Source organism: Peromyscus leucopus, unplaced genomic scaffold (assembly GCF_004664715.2).
Source record: "Peromyscus leucopus breed LL Stock unplaced genomic scaffold, UCI_PerLeu_2.1 scaffold_1035, whole genome shotgun sequence".
NCBI classification, from domain to species: Eukaryota; Metazoa; Chordata; class Mammalia; order Rodentia; family Cricetidae; genus Peromyscus; species Peromyscus leucopus.
In genome coordinates, this window is record NW_023504155.1 from 8,685 (window position 1) to 27,903 (window position 19,219).

The following is a 19,219-nucleotide window of genomic DNA, read 5'->3' on the forward strand; positions in this document are numbered from 1 at the left end:
GTCTTGTGCGAGAAGAACAAGAAATGAATTCACAGTCTGAATTTTTTTTTCTTAGAAATCTCCATGAATGATAGAAATGCTTATCTATGGACACATCTCCAAGACCAAAGCTTGTAGATGATTCTGGTCAAATGCTTTTTATTTTTTTTATCTTAGTAGTTTAGCTAAACTGACAAGTTCTAACATTTTGTGTGTATGTAAAAGAAAAAAGTATATTTTGTATATATCTCCTAAAAGTATGTTGGTGTACTTAAAATTAGATGAATAGATGCAGTGATCATGTTTTTAGTATACGTTCTTATCCAAATAAATCGTAGACAGTAAGTATAGATCCTAGTTATATTTTACAATAAAATTCAATCACTACCAAGATAAAGATACAAAATATATGCACTCACTTTTCCTATTCCTCTCATTCTTATGTATCAGAGCTATCATCAATCACTTACCTTTTATTACTGCTGTTTATCTTAATCATGTTTCAATTTCTGTATGCAATGATAATGTATGTACTTTATTGCACCTGGCTTACGTGTCATATCTGAAAATTTTTCTCAGTTGTTCTTTCAATTCTTAGTGCTAATGCTATGTTCTCTTTACAGCCTTATCATGCTCTACGTTGTGACCACACTAATTTTCATGAGACATTCACTTTTACATCCATTATATGTATATCCGTATCAAACTAGGCAAAATCTTTAACCCCCCTTTTATACTAGACACTTTTCATATATTTGTCCCTTCCTGAATATTTTATTTTTCTAAATTTCCCATTGTAAACAAAGCTTTTTTGTCTTGGAAAAAAAATTGCACAACAAGGAACTACACAAAACTGTGTTGAAGTTAGAGTACTGCTACCTAAGATATGAATTGATGAAAAAAAAACCCCAAACATTCAGGAGCAGAATTGAATTATATGTGAAAATTATTAGGTGAGGAAAAAAAGAGAATTTGTACATAAAAATTAGAAAATATGTTTATGCAAAACATTTTCAGTTTTGATTCTAATTTCATTTTTTAAAGTATAAAGAAACAATAGGATGGTATGAGGAGTTGAAAGAAAAAGTACTGAAAAATCTATACTCATCTATAGTAACTTGTATTTTAGAAAAATAGAAAGGCTTTTCTGAGATTTATAGGAGCAGGAAAATATATATTATTAAATGTAATCAAAATATCTCCTAAATAGACTCTAGGTTTCTGGATGTTTAATTCCAATATATGACTCCTGACTATTAAAGTATAATGTAAAATAATATTTTGTATAATCACATGTGTAAAATTAACTGGTTAATCCAAAGTTATGAAGTGCAAAAAATGACAGGCATAATGAAGCATACTAATGTAAAACATACATCCATATTAAAAGATACATATAATTAATGTAATAATATGATCTACAAAAGTAAAGTAACTTTGCACACTTAAATCCAAAATTGATATAATTTGACAGAAGTAGGAGAAATAAAAGTATGCAAATGTCCTCATTCTAAATAAAGAAGATTCAGAAGATATTTCATTAATAGCTAGGAAAATATATTTCAGAATAATTGACTGTACATATTTTAAGACCCAAATTATTAATTCTTAAAAGCCATGGGATTGGAAATATATCAATGAGCAAATGGCTGAAATGAAATGTGATCAAAATGCAGGATAAAATTTCTTCAAATATAAAAGACTGTTTCACTGATGCAAATAATACAAATTGCATTTAATCTTTCTAAGAGACCAAAAATTACTCTCAACATTTATATATATATGTGTGTGTGTGTATATGTGTGTGTATACATATATAATCTCCAAGAGTATGTATAATGAGAGAAATCCCACATCACTTTTATTATTATGATTTATCTATCATGTAAAAAGACAGAAAATAACCAAAATGGAAATGGCTGATTGACTGAAGTAACAAGATCCATAAATTAGGTCATTATTTTTATATTCACAATGATGATATTCTGAAATGAAATACAATAGAGAACTTCTGGACCAACACATACTTAACTAGTATGATCAACAAATATTCTGTATTTTCTTTGTACATCATGCTACATCCTTCCCTGACTGTGAAATTCATAGCTTGCTCTTTCAGAATGTCTGAGTATTGCTAAATCCTACAATGTTTGTATACTTATTGAACCATCCCAACATTCCTCAAAAGAGATTATATCATGATTATTAATTGTATATGCATAGAAGTATATTTCAAAAATGTGACCGTGACTACAAAGGTATTTAATGAATGCTATTGTTTTGATGCTTTAGAAATGTTTGATAGTATTATTAATTAACATTGCCATCAAATATTCATGAATCAGACAAGTAGGAAGCCTAGGAGGCAGAATTTAGAATATTTTGTATAATTTTATATCCATATTTGATAATAGTATGGTTTCTCTCTATATATTAAACTAATATATGATGCATTTAAGGAAGGCTCTGGTTTCTAGTGACTTTTACAGTCAACATAAAATCCTTGACACTTCATCCAATGGTTGATGAGTGAATGACCATTTGTGTGATTTAACTTTCTTTTTCTCTATTTTTTGTGTCTTTCACATCACGCATCTCCATCCCATTCATTTCCTATCACTTTGTATCTTCCCTCTGCCCTTGCAACCACCTACTCAAAATAAAATTTAAGAGAAAAAAAGAGAAGAGAAAAACAAAAACAAAGAAAAAAAGGAAAAACCAATCTTGTTATGAAATCTGTAGTGTGACACAGTGAGCCATGCAGTAAACCCTTTTATCCTTATATCTTCATTGCAAGTGTTCATTGTAAAGAGTCACTGGCCTGGTATGAGTTTTCCAGTTTCCGCTACACTATCAATGCTGGGACCTCACTGGAATTCCTCTTGGTTATCCTGTTGTTGCCCTGTGTCATGGAGATCCTTCAGCTTTGGGTCTGCAGGACCAGACCCTCCATGTGCTCTAGCAAATCACATATGAGGTGGGCAGAACTAATTTACTTCAGCAAAGCAAAGAATACAAAAGTTCCTTGAGTGAATAACATATTAAGCAACTTAATAACAAGTGAAGGTTTATAATTCAGCAAAAACATTTCCCATAAGAAAAAAATGAAAACATTTAAGAAATTTAAAGGCAAACAATTATATACAATGGCCCTTTAACAACAAGAGAAACTCCAGGCTTTAGAAGAGCTGGTAGAAGAACAGTTAAATGCTCAGCATATTGAAGAATCAACCAGCCCTTGGAATTCTCCTGTATTTGTTATTAAAAAGAAATCTGGTAAATGGAGAATGGTAACAGACCTTAGAGCAATTAACAAAGTAATTCAGCCAATGGGCTCTCTACAATCTGGGATGCCTTTGCCTACTCTGTTACCAAAAGGATGGCCTCTCATAGTTATTAATTTAAAAGACTGTTTCTTTTCAATACCCTTATCAAGAAAAAGACAGAGAAAGATTTGCTTTTACAGTGCCTACTTATAATAATTCTCAACGGTTAAAAGATTTCAATGGAGGGTCCTCCCACAGGGAATGTTGAATAGCCCAACTCTGTGCCAATATTTTGTACAACAGCCATTGGAAGTGATACGTAAAAAATTTCCTAAATCTATAATTTATCATTATATGGACGATTTTTTACTAGCTGACTCAAAATGCAGATACTTAAGAAAGAATGTTTGAAGAAGTAAAGAAAATTTTGCCTTGCTGGGATTACAAATTGCTCCTGAAAAAATACAAAGAGGAGAGTCTATTAATTATTTAGGATATAAAATAGAGCTACAAAAAATTAGACCCCAAAAGGTAAATTAGGAGAGATAGACTACAGATTCTTAATGACTTTCAAAGATTATTTGGAGACATTTCTCATCTACGAACTATTGTTGGGGTAAAAAAATGATGAACTGACTAATTTGTTCAAAACCTTAGAAGGTGACAAGGACTTAAATAGTCCAAGAGAATTATCACCTGAAGCTGAGAAAGAATTGGCCTTGGTAGAAAAGAAAGTGCATGAAGGACACGTGGATCCTATTGATCCAAAGCTGGATTGCATTTTGATTATTTTACCTTCTAGGGCATTCTCCTACTGGAATATTAATGCAGAGGGAAGATATTATATTGGAATGGATATTTTTACCAAATAAACCAAATAAAAAATTAGAAACTTATGTGGAAAAAATCTCTGACTTGATTTGCAAAGGAAAATTGAGACTTTGTCAATTAGCAGGAATAGACCCAGCAGAAATTGTCATACCATTAACTAAGGAGGACATTGAAAAATTATGGGCAGAAAGTGAACCTTGGCAAAGAGCTTGCAGTAATTTTTAGGGAGAAATTAACAGCAAATATCCCAAAAGCATTAGAATTGATCTGATAAAGAGAGCTGATTGGATCTTGCCTCAAATTGTGCGGCAAAAACCCATATCTGGAGTTTGTACATTTTATACAGATTCCAACGAAGAAGGAAAGGCAGGTTAAAAATCAGAAAATTTAAGTAAAGTGGTTCAAAGTCCGTAAAATTCAGTTCAAAAATCAGAATTGTATGCTATTCTGTTGGTATTAATGGATTTTCAGAACCTCTCAACATAGTAACTGACTCTCAGTATGCTGAAAGAGTGGTGTTACATATTGAGACTGCAGAATTTATCCCTGATGCTTCAGCATTAACTTCACTATTTATTCAATTACAAGATACAATCAGGAAAAGGAATCATCCTTTACATATAACTCACATTCGATCCCATACTGGTCTGCCAGGCCCTCTAGCACAAGGCAATGATGAGATTGATAAATTATTGATAGGAAATGTGCTGGAGGCCTCAGAATTCACAAAAAACATCATGTCAATAGTAAAGGTTTAAAAAAGGATTTTTCCATAACCTGGCAACAAGCCAAAGAAATAGTAAAGAAATGTCCTACTTGTTCCTACTACAATCAAACACCACTACCAGGATGTAACCCAAAGGGTACTCAGAGGAATGAAATCTGGTAGATGGACGTGTTTCACTTTGCAGAATTTAGAAAACTGAAATATGTACACCACACCATCGATACTTATTCAGGATTTCAATGGGCAACTGCTTTGAGTTCTGAAAAAGCTGATTCTGTAATCACTCATTTGCTGGAAGTTATGGCCATCATGGGTATACCTGCACAAATCAAAACTGACAATGCTCCATCATATGTCTCTGTTAAAATGAAACAGTTTTTTGCTTATTACAGTATAAAGCATATTACAGGCATACCACATAATCCTACAGGTCAAGCAGTTATAGAAAGATCAAACAGAACTCTAAAGGATATGTTAAATAAACAGAAATGGGTAACAAAAACCCCCAGAAATAGACTGCATAATGCTTTTCTAACTTTGAATTTTCTGAATGCCAATGAGAAAGGAACAACAGCTTCAGAGAGACATTGGATAATAGAAAAAACTACAGAATTAAATCAGCCTATATACTTTAAGGATGTGCTGAACTCAGAATGGAAACCAGGGTATGTATTACATTGGGGCGAGGTTTTGCTTTTGTTTCTACAGAAGAAGATAAGCTTTGGGTACCATCAAAATTGATAAAGGTTCGATTTGAACAAGAGAGACCTCTTAATTAGAGGAGGTGATAGTTCATCAACCAGCATGAACATCCAATTTAAACTAACTTGTATCAATAACACGTCTTTTCATTTAATCAGATAATAACTTGCCAAAAAGGAACATCCCCAAAATTAGTCTTGGGAAAGGTTTTTGTTTTTGTCTTTTAGGAGAATGAAGGTTAAGGAATCTGAAGAACACTGGACAAATGAGACAACAGAAGAAAAGGGACAAATCATCTATCCCAAGAAACAGAGTGAAATGGCGTATGGGTATATATTATCTAAAAAATTTTTTATGTCTTCCTAAATGTTTGTTTTTGCTTTTCTCTAAAGATTTAACACTATTCGTCTTCTAATAGTCCCAATTCAATTAAAATTTAAAGCTGACTTTGGAGTTGGAGAATGGCTCTCTCCTTCTTTAAACTCAAGCATGTTGTTAAAAGGAAAATGCAAACTCCCTGTATCATGCCAGAATAAAAGAGCCATCTTCTGCTATGGTATAGGACAAAAGCAAAATTAATTAAGGGACTATTCTATTACTAATCTCAACTCTTTGATTCTATTCTGATTCTTTAAACTTTTCTTTAAGTATGAATTTTATATCAAAATTTATAAGATTAACATATATATATAATATATATATATATATATATACATTTTAAACTTTGTTAAGATATGAATGGTCATATAGAGTACTAACTAATTCTAGAAAAAAAAGGCTTCAATTACCTGCATATATATGTTTTTGTGTTGGAGTCTCTTATCAGTTTTCTGCAGGAAATCATGGCCAGGCCTAACATCAACTGAAGTCTCCAGGAAGAAGATGGGGCCCCACAACAACAACAATTCCATGTGGACAATAATAATATCATTAAGCTGACAAACATCATCCACAGATCAGCTTTGAACTACAAGGTGCTCAGAGCAATTTTGAGATGACTAGCTGAGATGATCCAGTCTCAAAGAATACTTGAATAAGGACTTGAGATAAACCCTGAACTTTGGCATTATACACAGACTGGATAATGAAGGATATAGTTACCTCTCCTAGAATTTGGCAATTAACCTAAAAATTTTCTTTCAGGATAAAGAAAACTTTGGCCATACCCAGCAGGAAGTAATTTTAAGAATACGACGCCCACATTCCAAAGAGGTGGTGTGGGGCGGGTGTTTTTTTGGTCTTTTTAATGGGTTTTGGGTCTGGCATAATTTTCAGTGTTTAGGGGGTTGGTTACAAGTTATTGTCAAGGGTTAGGAAAAAGGCTAAGCAAAGGAGATTAGATTTAAAGTTCTTGTTTAAAAAAAGAAAAGAAAAGAAAGGAAGAAAAGAAAAAGACAATTGCTAGTTTAAATACTTTACATTGGATTGGATTGTTTTATATTGTATGCAAATTTGAAACTGATATTGTTAGAAAATGCTATATGTATATTTCTAATTGTATTTATACCATTCATTTAACAATGTAATGCAATTTTCTGATCCTTGAATGTTATTATTACCAACTATTAGGATATAAAGAAATGAAAGTTAGTAGTTAGACATTACAATAAAAATTGTAGTCATATTAGATATGTTTTAAAAAATTGAGCAGAGATGTTTTAGACAGGTCATCTTAAAACCCTTCAGAGATCTACAGAATATGGCATTTAAAATGTTTAATAACTTAGAAATTTTTCTTTTTTGAGACATGTCAGCTCCTGGCAGTACCAATCTACTTCAGAGAAAATATGGGCATTGAAGAAACTGCATATGGAGTCAATTTTCATTGTGGCAAAAGTTAGCCACTGGACAACAAAGTATCCTCGAATCAACAGGGCAAAATGACAGACAGAACACGAAACAAAGGACTACTGATTCTTGCCAAAACAAGTGTGGTTATGGCTTTATCAAAAGGCATCTTCTGAGGCCAGGACAATATGGCCCCATCCCTGAAGTGGCCTTCGCAATCCAGAAAAGGTACAGTGCCCTTTTGTTCGAAGGCAGCTGAACAGGCAAAGGGCCGATGGCTTCTGTTGTGCAATGGAACAGCAGGTGAAAGCTCACACCTCTCGATAGCAGACTGGCATTTAATAGAGGGATGTGGAGAAGAAGGGATGTTGAGATGAAGCCATATATACACAGCCAAGAAGAATGGAAAGCTGAATTAAAAAACTGTCAACAATTTCCAGAATTTAAAATCCTGAATCATGACAGGACACTAGTGGAATTCAGATGTTTCTGGTATGTGGACTGCTCTCACCCAATGTGAGGTTGAACTGTTGACCTTGTTTACATCCTACTTCACAAATGCGTCTGTCAGATACACTAAGCCTATAGGCTGAAGATGTTGCCCCAACACTGCGGAGAAACCTCAGGTGACTGCCCAGGCAGCTGGCTGTTTCTGTCAACTCACAAATTTTTTGGAAGTTGCTTGCATGCACTTCCTGTTTTTATTTTTGTTAGCTAATATTATTCCCTTCTTGGGTCTCGAGGGAGTTGAAATTTAGTTAGTTATGGTTGAAGATTTGTTAGTTATAGTTGAAAATTAATTAGGATAGAATGTGCATTAGATATATCTTGGATTTACCAAAATAGGATAGATGATGGAATTATTTTCTCTGATTTGTCAAATACCTGTTTAGGTATTTATTACTTGTATATATTGTATAAAGTTATTGTACTTTTGTTTATAGTTTTTCTTTTGTTAGTTATAACCTTTTGCTTATTTTTATTAAAATAGAAAAGGGGAAATGTGGTGGTATTCTAATTTACTGAAATGTGATTTTGATTGTATGTTAATAAATAAAGTTACCCGGGGGTCAGAGCTATTAGAGCCATAGCAAGAGTGTGGTGGTGGTGGCACTTGCCTTTAATCACATAGATCTCTGTGTGTTCAGGGATACAGCCAGCATTGGAGACATATGCCTTTAGGACCTGGGGGGCTGTACATACAGACAATGACGAGGCAGTCACGTGTTTGGGTTTACAACCAATGAGAAGGCAGAACAAAATACTATAAAAAGACAGACAGACAAAAGACGGACAGACGGGATATAGCTCTCTTTCAGGAAGCTGAGACACCACAGGAGGAAGGGTGAGATTTTAGCTCTGAGCTCTGACCTCTTGGCTTTCTCTTTTACATTGGTTCTGTGTTTCTTATTTAATAAGACTGTTGGTTACATCTACAGTGAGGTGGTATGCTTAGGTGTAGAAGGCCATTTTCTGAACATCACCTGAATAAATTCACAGGACTGCAACAAAACTAAGTAGGGAAGAATTTAAGACAAACAAGAGAATAACAACAAAGAACAATGAATGATGCTAATGTAAAGTGAATGATTTCCAGTTTGGAAATATGAGAAAAATAAAGAGCCAACAAAAGGGGAAATGTCACAGAAAAAGTGATTAATCCCATAGGAATGACAAAAGGAGAGTTGAAAAGTAAAGGCAACATAGATGGAGGAATGAAGGAGTCCACAAATGTAGGTGATAGATACCATTAGGATAAATGTTGTGGTACTTGCCATAGTGGTAGTACAATGCAGGGGTTTACACACTGCTGCAAGATATTCCTAGACCGTTGAGGTTTCATCATGAGACCACTGATGAAACATTCACTGACAGTAATGGCTGCAAAGAAGAACATCAGGGCAGCACATAAATTGTGGCACATGATCTTATTTTCTGTGAGAAACCATTTCATTACTTTGGGAGTGACTGCTCAGACATAAACACAGTATAACATGTAGAGGTTACTGAGAAAAATGGTACATGGGAGTGCAGAGTCAGGAATCCAGTAGAATCAATGTGATCATGTCATGGTTCCCAATCAGCATGATCAAATAAATGAGAGTGAAAATGATAAATAAAGGGATCAGCAGTTCTGGGGCATCAGTTAGCCCCACAAGAATACATTCACTTGCCTCTGAAATATTTTCTATCATCATTTGAAAATTAAGACAAGTACCTAGGAGGAGATGAGAAAATTGAATGTTGTGGCAGATGAACATTACCATGCAATTTGAAACACATGTAAAATTCTCTTTTTCATGTGTCAATGTTTTGTCTAATTTAAAGTAACATCACGTGATTTCAGAGTAAAGAATGCTGATGATGAAACAAGTGGACATTAGATTTTCTATTCTGACAAAAACTGTAAAAGACAATAAGTTATGACTCGGGGGCTCATTTCAGTGTGCTTGTTATACCATATTGTTTATTACAGTTATCCAGCAAAGACTATTTTATACTACCTGAAATAAATTGTAGGTACCCTTGCTTAAAATGTCCACTAGAGTCTTAATCAGTGGAGGTGCAGAGTAAGAACATGTAGTCATACATCAGTATACAATGCAAGAAAAAGTTATCAGTGCATCTCATGTGAAATAAACCCTTGTCAACTAATTTTTATCTTTTGTTTCCCTTTTTCTATTGCTGTTGTCAGAGGACAAACTCATAATTTGCTCGTAATTAGCAAATACTGTACCATTGAGCCACATCCCAGCCTACATTTTTCTTAATATCAGTTAATGGGTAATGATTTGATCTCTTCCCTAGAGGCATGCTTTTTTATGAGAGATTTTAACTCGACTCTTTCATTTAAACACAAGTGAGTTGAAATGTACAACCCCCTGAACATTCTTTTACTGGCATGTTGATACTTTTCAGTAACTTGAAAAATGAACAAGAAATTTTTGAGTTACAGTAAGATTCAGATATTTTCACTTCATGTCAATATCTTCATTTTTCACATAGACTACTATTCTACGTATGGGAGCATGTGAGAATAGGGTAAGAGAGAATAGATAATATTTTGTTCTCTCCATATCTTGTACACCACACAAGCTGTATTACAAAGAATATCTTCTTGTACTTGCCTATATGTTGTCTATGGTGGTCCCTCACTCTTTTGCTCTGGTTGCATTAAGGACAGGACTTTTCTCCCTGAGAAAACTTCTGCATATGGAATCTTGAATTGAGAGTCTTGAGGATTACTCATTTCTCTGAACTGTGCTCCCTTCACATTCAATGTGAAAGATGTTTCATCCCTTATCTTAACCAATAGCTAAGATTAGTTTATTCTTATTCTGTTATGGCCATAATTTAGAATGCCTATAGAAAATGTACTAATATTCAAATTAAACCCATTAGAGTCATTACTGTCCATATACCATCTGATTACTTCATGGATACTGACTGGCATTGACATTGTAGTTAATGTAAACTAATCCTAAAGAAAATACCTAAACAGTTGGCATGTCAAATGGATGTATAAAGTGCTGTGTCCTCTCAATTCCAAAAAGGGAACAATAAGTTTTGTATTTCTAATCTCATAAAATCTTTTAAACAGAATAAAATTTGGAATTCCACATCTTTATAACAACATTCACTCCAGTACCTGTTGGTCATGAGCATGCAATGTGGAAGCTGTTGAGCTGTGCAGTAGAGCAGATAAAATAGAAGATTAAAGATGATAAGTTGGCTAGAGGTATTTTCGGTAGGACAGCTATTTTCTTTCTTGGCTTTCTTTTCACATTTTTGTTTCATCTGTAAAATAAAATTATCAGGTGTTCCATACACTTTTACAGTTCTGACTGACCATAGTGGCACAATGTTGTGATACTTAGTGTTCTAGGGATATACAAGTAGTGACACAAATGAGTGACATGGGTCACTTAATGTCAAGAACATCAGTCCAATGTGCAGAACTAGGAAATTATCTCCTTTGCTACATGTAGTAGAGCTATGTTGTGGGACAGAATGTGGCTTATCTCTATAAAATATCAAGGCAGGGACAGCAATCTTTCTCATAACTCTGGAATAGAGGTGCCAAGAGGTCAGATGTCCCTATGTGCTTGTGATCCCCTATTGGTTCTTCCACCTCACTTTGGTGGAGACAGCAAGGGTGGTTTGTATTTGGTCTGAGGTGGCTTATGAGACATGAGGAAATAAAACTTTATTAAGAGAACCTCATATTATTAGGCTCTCGGTGTCACATCTAAGTCAGGCGGCAAAATTTTTTTTTTTTTTTTTTTTTTGATTTTTCGAGACAGGGTTTCTCTGCGTAGCTTTGCGCCTTTCCTGGAGCTCACTTGGTAGCCCAGGCTGGCCTCGAACTCACAGAGATCCGCCTGGCTCTGCCTCCCGAGTGCTGGGATTAAAGGCGTGCGCCACCACCGCCCGGCGGCAAAATTTTTTTTAAAAAAAAGGTCTTACTAAGGTCTCTGGATAAGGCAACTTTACATCTTCTTCACACATTTTTTCTTTGTCTAAAAGGGCATAAAATGATCTGAAAATATTTTTTTCCTTTTATTAAAAATTCTACTTACCTTACCAATGCAATCTTGATGTAATTACTTTTTCCTTTTTAAAAAATGTATTTTAAAATATTTATCTTTTTAAAATTTATTTCAGTCTTGTCCACACATATGTCAATGCATGATATGTGTATCTGGTTCACTCATAAGACATAAGAATGCCTTGAAATCCCTTGAACTGGAGTTACAAGCAGTTGTGAGCAGCCATGTAAGTGCTGGGAACCAAACCTTGGTCTTCTCTAAGGTAGCAACTGCTTATAATTCCTGGCCAACTCACAAACTCCTCTTATTATCTCAAAAAATGATCAGCTCATAATAGTACAAATTTATAGGTTACAATGTGACATTTTCATATATCAGTTCTATGCCTATTACCCAAATCAGAAGGGAAAAATAAAGAGTTTTATGCACTGCTTATAAGCAGTAAATACTAGAAACTCCACTAATGAAATTCATTACAGCTAATAAATGTGAAGAGGTATAAGATAAAATAATGAACACAAACTCAATTGTGTTTCTTTCATTTAACAATGTAAAATTCAAATAGGCAATTAAGAAATTAATCTCAATTATAATAACAATTAAATACAAATTTTGAATCAACTGAAATTAATAAGAAAGGACCTGCAAAATATAAATCACAAAACATGATTGAAGTACATTTAGAAAACAGGAAAACTGGAATACATATATGCATATATACAATTGGAAGTCAGTTATACCAGGGATCTTGATACAACAAGAAGCTGTCAAAAAAAAAAATTCAGAGAAATGCTTCCTGAGAGGGGAAGAATGTGGGGTTTTTATTTTGTATCTTATTTAAATAAAGTAAATCATAAATATTACTTATTGGCTAAAATTTATGGTAGCACATTTGGTATAAATTAAGCAAAAAAAAATGGAAATGGATACTGAGAGAAGAATCAGTTTATACCTGGGACAAAGCCCCAAATAGATTATCCAATCCCAAGTGATGAGCCATATATATACATGGTATATATATATATATATATATATATATATATGCATAGAGGAGGAGAAAATCATGAATTTGAGAGGAAGTTGGGAGCAAGGAAGAAGTTAACTAGGAAGAAGAAAGGATATAAATAATATAAAGACATTAGTCATTTATGAAATTCTCAAAGAAACAAAAATTAAATTTACTCATATTTGACAAAAAGAGCCGGAGGTTAGAATAAAGGACATGCGTCACACACAGGTAGGCTACCTTGTCCTCCCTCTCACTCTCTTCTATTCAAGTTCCCCTAATCTGACAGCTGTTTGTCAGAGAGAACACACTTCCTTCAGCCATTTAAAATTCCTTTAAAACTCACAGGATCCCAGGCCTACTTGCTTCCAGGGAAACTTTAGCCAACATATGTGCTGCTGCTCTCTCTCCCCATTTTCATTCCAGCTACTCAAGCCACAAACAACCTCCAAGATTTAGAGAAATCGTACATCCTGTGTACAGTCTGATGAGTCTTCTCGACTCTAGATCACTTGCACTATATGCAAATTCCAGGTCAACCCCTGTCTTCACATCTGTATGCAGATACAACTTGATGATTCCCTGGAACCTTATTTGTCCATGCCATCCCCAGCCCTCTTGCTTTATCCAGGCAACATAGTTGGAGGCATTCTAGAATCTTTCAGATCAGACACACAACCAACAAAAGAAGTCCACATTCTAGAACTCATCGTAAAAACACAGACAATGTGTAAGAACAAAACCATCTATGTCCCCTAAAATTTCCTGGTCCTGTAGACTTGTATTTTATGAAAAATTACCTGGATTAACACTAGGACAAAGAAATTTAAAGAAAAATCATAAAATTTCTGAAATTTATCAAAGCATTTAAATAAGACATCAACAAACAGCTTAATGAACTTAGCAAGGCTAGCAACAAATACCTCATTGATCTCCCAGAAAACCCTAACATGTGCTTGAGTAAAATAACAAAGACAACCTGGGGGTTTGAAAACTGGTTTCATTAAACATATAGAACTATTGAAGAGAAGTAAAGCTGAAATGAAGATGAAATCGAAAAACTCAATGGAAACCTTAGAGTTGAGTATACAGTCATCATGAAGTTTTTGGTAATTCATAGCTGCTGGGAGAGAAAGACAGTTCTCTCTAAAAATGTAGCCACAGATAAGTTTACCACACCCATATATTCAAGATTATATGGAATACACAAATTTGGTCTTGAAGTGAAAAAAATCAAAGAGCACGAAGTTGGATGGATAGGGGAGAAGACATGTTGGACAAGCAGTGGTGAATATTATCTCAGCACATTGTATGAAACACTCAAGAAAGCAATGAAATTTTTAAAGAATATTTGAGTATTTAACTGTGGTGTCTACCTATTTATCATCTATCTATCTGTTTATCTATCTATCTATCTATCTATCTATCTATCTATCTATTTATCAACACTTGCCTTGTCTATCTACTCAATGCAGCTCTATTTTACGACTATCTGTAGCTAGAGTTTTCCTGCCTTGCCCACAGTCAGGACAAATCTTTGTCACCCGCCAGTCCCACAGCCGCTCAGACCCAAACAAGTAAACACAGAGACTTATATTGCTTACAAACTGTATGGCTGTGGCAGGCTTCTTGCTAACTGTTCTTATAGCTTAAATTAATCAATTTCCATAAATCTATACCTTGCCACGTGGCTTGTGGCTTACTGGCATCTTCACATGCTGCTTGTTCTGGTGGCAGCTGGCAGTGACTCCTTCTGCCTTCCTGTTCTTTCTTTTTTCTTCTCTGTTAGTCCCGCCTATCCTTCCTGCCTAGTCACTGACCAATCATTTTTTTATTTATTGACCAATCAGAGCAACATATTTGCCATACAGAAAATCCCACAGCAACTATCCTGAGATGTGACCAAATGTTTATTCAACCCAGACAGAGCCCTAGTGCAAGACCAAAGAAGCAATTCCAAGTATAGCTTGCTGAATCCATGAGTTTAGTAGTGGCTGTGATTACATGAGTGTGTGTGTGCCGTTGTCTAAAGTAACATGGTTGTTGCTAGAAAAGATTCACTTTTAGGAAGCCCACCCAACATGGGTGACCACTCAGAAAGAAATCTGAATTTCTAGAGCTCAATAAAAAACTTACAAGAAGCTTGGATTGAGAGTCTCTTCTTTCTAGCATTTTTTTACTGTTATAGTTCTAAAGACCTGACTCTGTGAGTATTTTATTTTTATAAGATCTGGAGCTGTGCAAGTTTCATTGTCATCCTAGGTCTTTTAAGTATTTTGAGACATCTGAGCTTTTGATTTTTATTTACTTCTTGTCTTATAACCACTCTTCATTTCATTTTTGTTGTTGTTGTTTCTTTTTTTAATTTTTATATAAGAGATTTTATAGTTGTTTTACATATCAGCCACAGATTCCCCTGTCCTCCCTCCTCCCACCTCCTGGCATTCCCCCAAATCCACCCCATTCCCACCTCCTCCAAGGCAACGTCTCCCCTGGGTAGTCAGCTCAGCCTGGTAAATTCAGTTGAGGCAGGTCCAATCCCCTCCTCCCTGCACCAAGGCTGAGCAAAGTGACTCAGCATAGTCCCTAGATTCTAAAAAGCCAGCTCATGCATGATGGACAGGTCCCAGTCCCACTGCCTGGGGGCCTCCAAAACAGTTCAAGCTAATCAGCTGTCTCACTTATCCAGAGGGCATAGTCCAGTTTCATGGGGGCTCCTCAGCTATTGGTTCACAGTTCATGTGTTTCCAATAGTTTGGCTATTTGTCCCTGTGCTTTTTCCAATCATGGTATCAATATCTCTTGCTCATGTAATCCCTCCTCTCTCTTGCTGATTGGATGGACTCCTGGAGCTCCACCTGGGACTTGGCTGTGGATCTCTGCATCTGCTTCCATCAGTCACTGGATGAGAGTTCTATCATGACAGTTAGGGTGTTCGGCCATCACATCACCAGAGTTGGGCAGCTAAGGCACTCTCTTGACCATTGCCATTAGTCTATAGTGGAGTCATCTTTGTGGATTTCTGGGGACCTCTCTAGCACTCTGTTTCTTCCTATTCCCGTGGAGTCTTCATTTATCATGATATCTCTTTCCTTGTTCTCCCACTCTGTTCCTGATCCAGCTGGGGTCTCCCACTCCCCTAAGCTCTCTTTCCCCTGACCCTTGCCTTCATTACCCTGTCATGTCCAGTTTGCAATGTAGATCTCATCCATTTCTCTGTCGCTGAGGGAATCCTGTGTCTTTCTTAGGGTCTTCTTTCCTAGGTACCCTCTCTGGAGTTGTAAGTTGCAGTCTGGTTATCCTTTGCTTGTACTCACTCATAAGTGGATACTAGATGTAAAGCAAAGGATTGCCACACTATAACTCTCTCCTCTTCCAAGGACGAGTGTTTCAATTCAGAGGAAATAGTTATAGAACAGAAATTCACACATAGAGTGTGCTGTTACGTGGAGTATTGTAATATATAGGATTAGAATCTTTTATTTTTAACTTTCAAGTACCTTATTTCAGTAATAAAATATCCAAAATTATCTATACCTAGACAGAATTTAAAAAGTATGAATAAAAAAGACTTCATCTATGAAATATCTATTAAGAGGAATTAAAGTATAAAATAATTACAACTAAAATATTTATAAAGAGCTACTTTGAAGTTTTATATTATTTTCAAGCACTTATACTTAATTGACTAACTGTAGTGAAGACAGTGCTTTTACAGCAACCTTCTTGAAGGCATTCTTGACCTCTTTGTTCCTCAGGCTGTAGATGAGAGAGTTTAACATGGGTATGATCATCATGTAGAACACAGAAGCTATCTTGTCAGTATCCATGGAGTGACTAGTACTGGGTTGTAAGTACATAAAGGTTGTTGTAACATAGAAGATGGAAACAGTGGTGAGGTGGGATGCACATGTTGAAATGGCCTTCTTCCGGCCCTTAGCAGAACGCATTCTCAGGATTGCAACAAAAATAAGTAGGTAGGAGCTCAAAATAACCAATATAGTTGAAGTAGCATTGAACCCTGCCAACATGAACAGTATAATTTCATTATTATATATATCAGAAGAAGAAATAGCCAGCAATGGAGGAATATCACAGAAAAAGTGGTTAATCACATTGGAATAACAGAAAGAGAGATGGAAAGTGAAGACAACAAGAATGGAAGATTGTAAGAGTCCACTGATGTAACAACCAGAAACAAGCAGGGCACATTTTGGAGTTGTCATGATGGTAGAGTAATGCAAGGGTTTACATACTGCTACATAATGGTCAAAAGCCATTGAGGCAAGCAGAAAAAACTTCAATAATTACAAAGGCTATGAAGAAGAACATTTGGGCAGCACATTCATTGTACATGATCTTGTGTTCTGTGAGAAATCCTTCTATTACCTTGGGAGTGACAGCTGAGGCATAAACACAGTCTACCAGTGAGAGGTTACTGAGAAAAATGTACATAGGAGTGTGAAGTCGGGAGTCCAGGAGAATCAACATAATCATCCCAAGGTTCCAGAGCAGTGTGGTCAAATAAATAAGAGTGAAGATGATAAATAAAGGGACTTGCAACTCTGGAGCATTTGTTAACCCCAAAAGAATAAACTGAGTCATCTCTGAAGTATTATGCATCTGTGTTATGTGTGAATTATTATAGGCTCCTAGAATGAGAGGAGGAAATGAAAAATTATTCTACATAGAACTTACCATGAAATTTTACATATCACCAAGGTCTCTAACTAAATTGTGAGCATCATCTAGCATGAAAGAGCCTATAATAGATAGAAATTGGCTGAATTAAGTCACTTATCTGGGATTAGTACAAATGGAGACTGTCACTTCTTCATTATTAATAGAGCTTTTTAATTATAATCCCAGGGTTTCTTACAGATTCCTGGTATATGATAATTTTTATATTAGTAACCCTGAAATGACTGATTTGCTATTTGCTACATCTTACAAACATACTTGTCTAAAACATACTAAAAGTTACTTGGCATCAAGAGCAATGTAGGAACATACAAATAACTTTCCTATATTTTAGTAGCAAAACTTATCTACTGTATTTCCCATCTCTGAAAATTGCACCAAGTTTAACTCACTACCTGTAGCTATGCAGTGATTTTAGGGGCTGCTCTATGGATACTCTGTTTTATCTCTAGTTTGCCAAGGTCTTCTTCCCTTGGATTCTTCTCTTTGAACCATGGACCAGATGATAACATCTTGCTAGATGAGGCATATTCTCTGTGAGGTTTAGATATACAGAAATCCACAGAAACCTAAGAGTATAGTTTTTCAAAAAGTAAAATCAAATTTAATTACTCTCTTTACATATAATGGGCTTTATTTTTCACAGAGGCTCATATTTTTTATTGATATCACATAAATCTGTTTTATTTGTGTTTGAGAAACAATAGATTACAAGGGAAAAATGTAACTCTTTACATTTTTCTCTCTACAGAATCTATGCCCTCAAACGACATGTATTTCATGATGTACACTCTTCCATTTACATGGTGGATGAAGTAACACCTGGCAGTTACACATGAGCCTGCCTCTTAACCTGAGAGCTACTTTCAACTTTGGAATCTTGAGGATACCAATTCCTCTTCATTAATAATCACTTATATTCAAGGCAACAGACAATGTAAGTAATGTTATTCTATTGGGTGGATATGGTGAATTCATTCTTCTTCACAGGTTACAGCTGCACTTACATTAGAAAGATTATATAAGTTCTTGCAAGTTATAACAGATTCTGACATTTTTAAGACATGTAAATGTATACCCATACCTTCAATGATCTTTCTCATCTTTTCCTGGTTTCTTCAGAATGTTCAGTACACAGTACTAATATCTAACAGTTGATGCTCCCAAGAAAAGGGACCTAAAATTGACATGTCAAATGCACTTTGAAAGTCCTACAGCTTTCTGAAATTAAAAAGGAGCTATAATATGTGGACTTCTAATCCCATAGAACATTATGAATATCAGAAAATTAGAACTTGGTCTCCTCTGGAATGAAACTATCACCCCAGGATCTAAACGTCCTTAGAGAACAAGGAAGTTTGGCTACCCTGCAGCAGCATAGTAGTGCCAAGGGCAGTGGTCCAAGAGTGAAAAATTATTAGTATTATTTTGTCTATGACTCAGCAGCTGCCCTTTTCTACACATTAACTTGACTTTATGTGACACCTATGAGATAAAATTGACTGAGAGTTTTAACATCACTTACAGATCTAACAGCCTATACATATATATTTGTTACTACTTACTGTTTGTGCTAGGAACAGACCGCTAGAAGTAAATAGGTGTATGGCATAGACCTAACACACTAATCCAGGAAAGCACTTTGCTGTTCTCCTTCACAGGTGCAGCT

General features: G+C 35.2%; 1 protein-coding gene and 1 pseudogene across 1 annotated transcript; both read right to left on the bottom strand.

The window, feature by feature from the left end:
- Positions 1 to 8,806: 8,806 nt before the first annotated feature.
- On the bottom strand, positions 8,807 to 9,488 carry LOC114684277 (annotated as a pseudogene).
- Positions 9,489 to 16,529: 7,041 nt separating this feature from the next.
- On the bottom strand, positions 16,530 to 17,475 carry LOC114684296 (olfactory receptor 5B12-like). Its single transcript, XM_028858799.1, is given in 2 exon segments — positions 16,530 to 17,147; positions 17,149 to 17,475. Coding segments are annotated over 2 exon segments (942 nt in total). The 5' UTR covers positions 17,473 to 17,475.
- Positions 17,476 to 19,219: the final 1,744 nt, after the last annotated feature.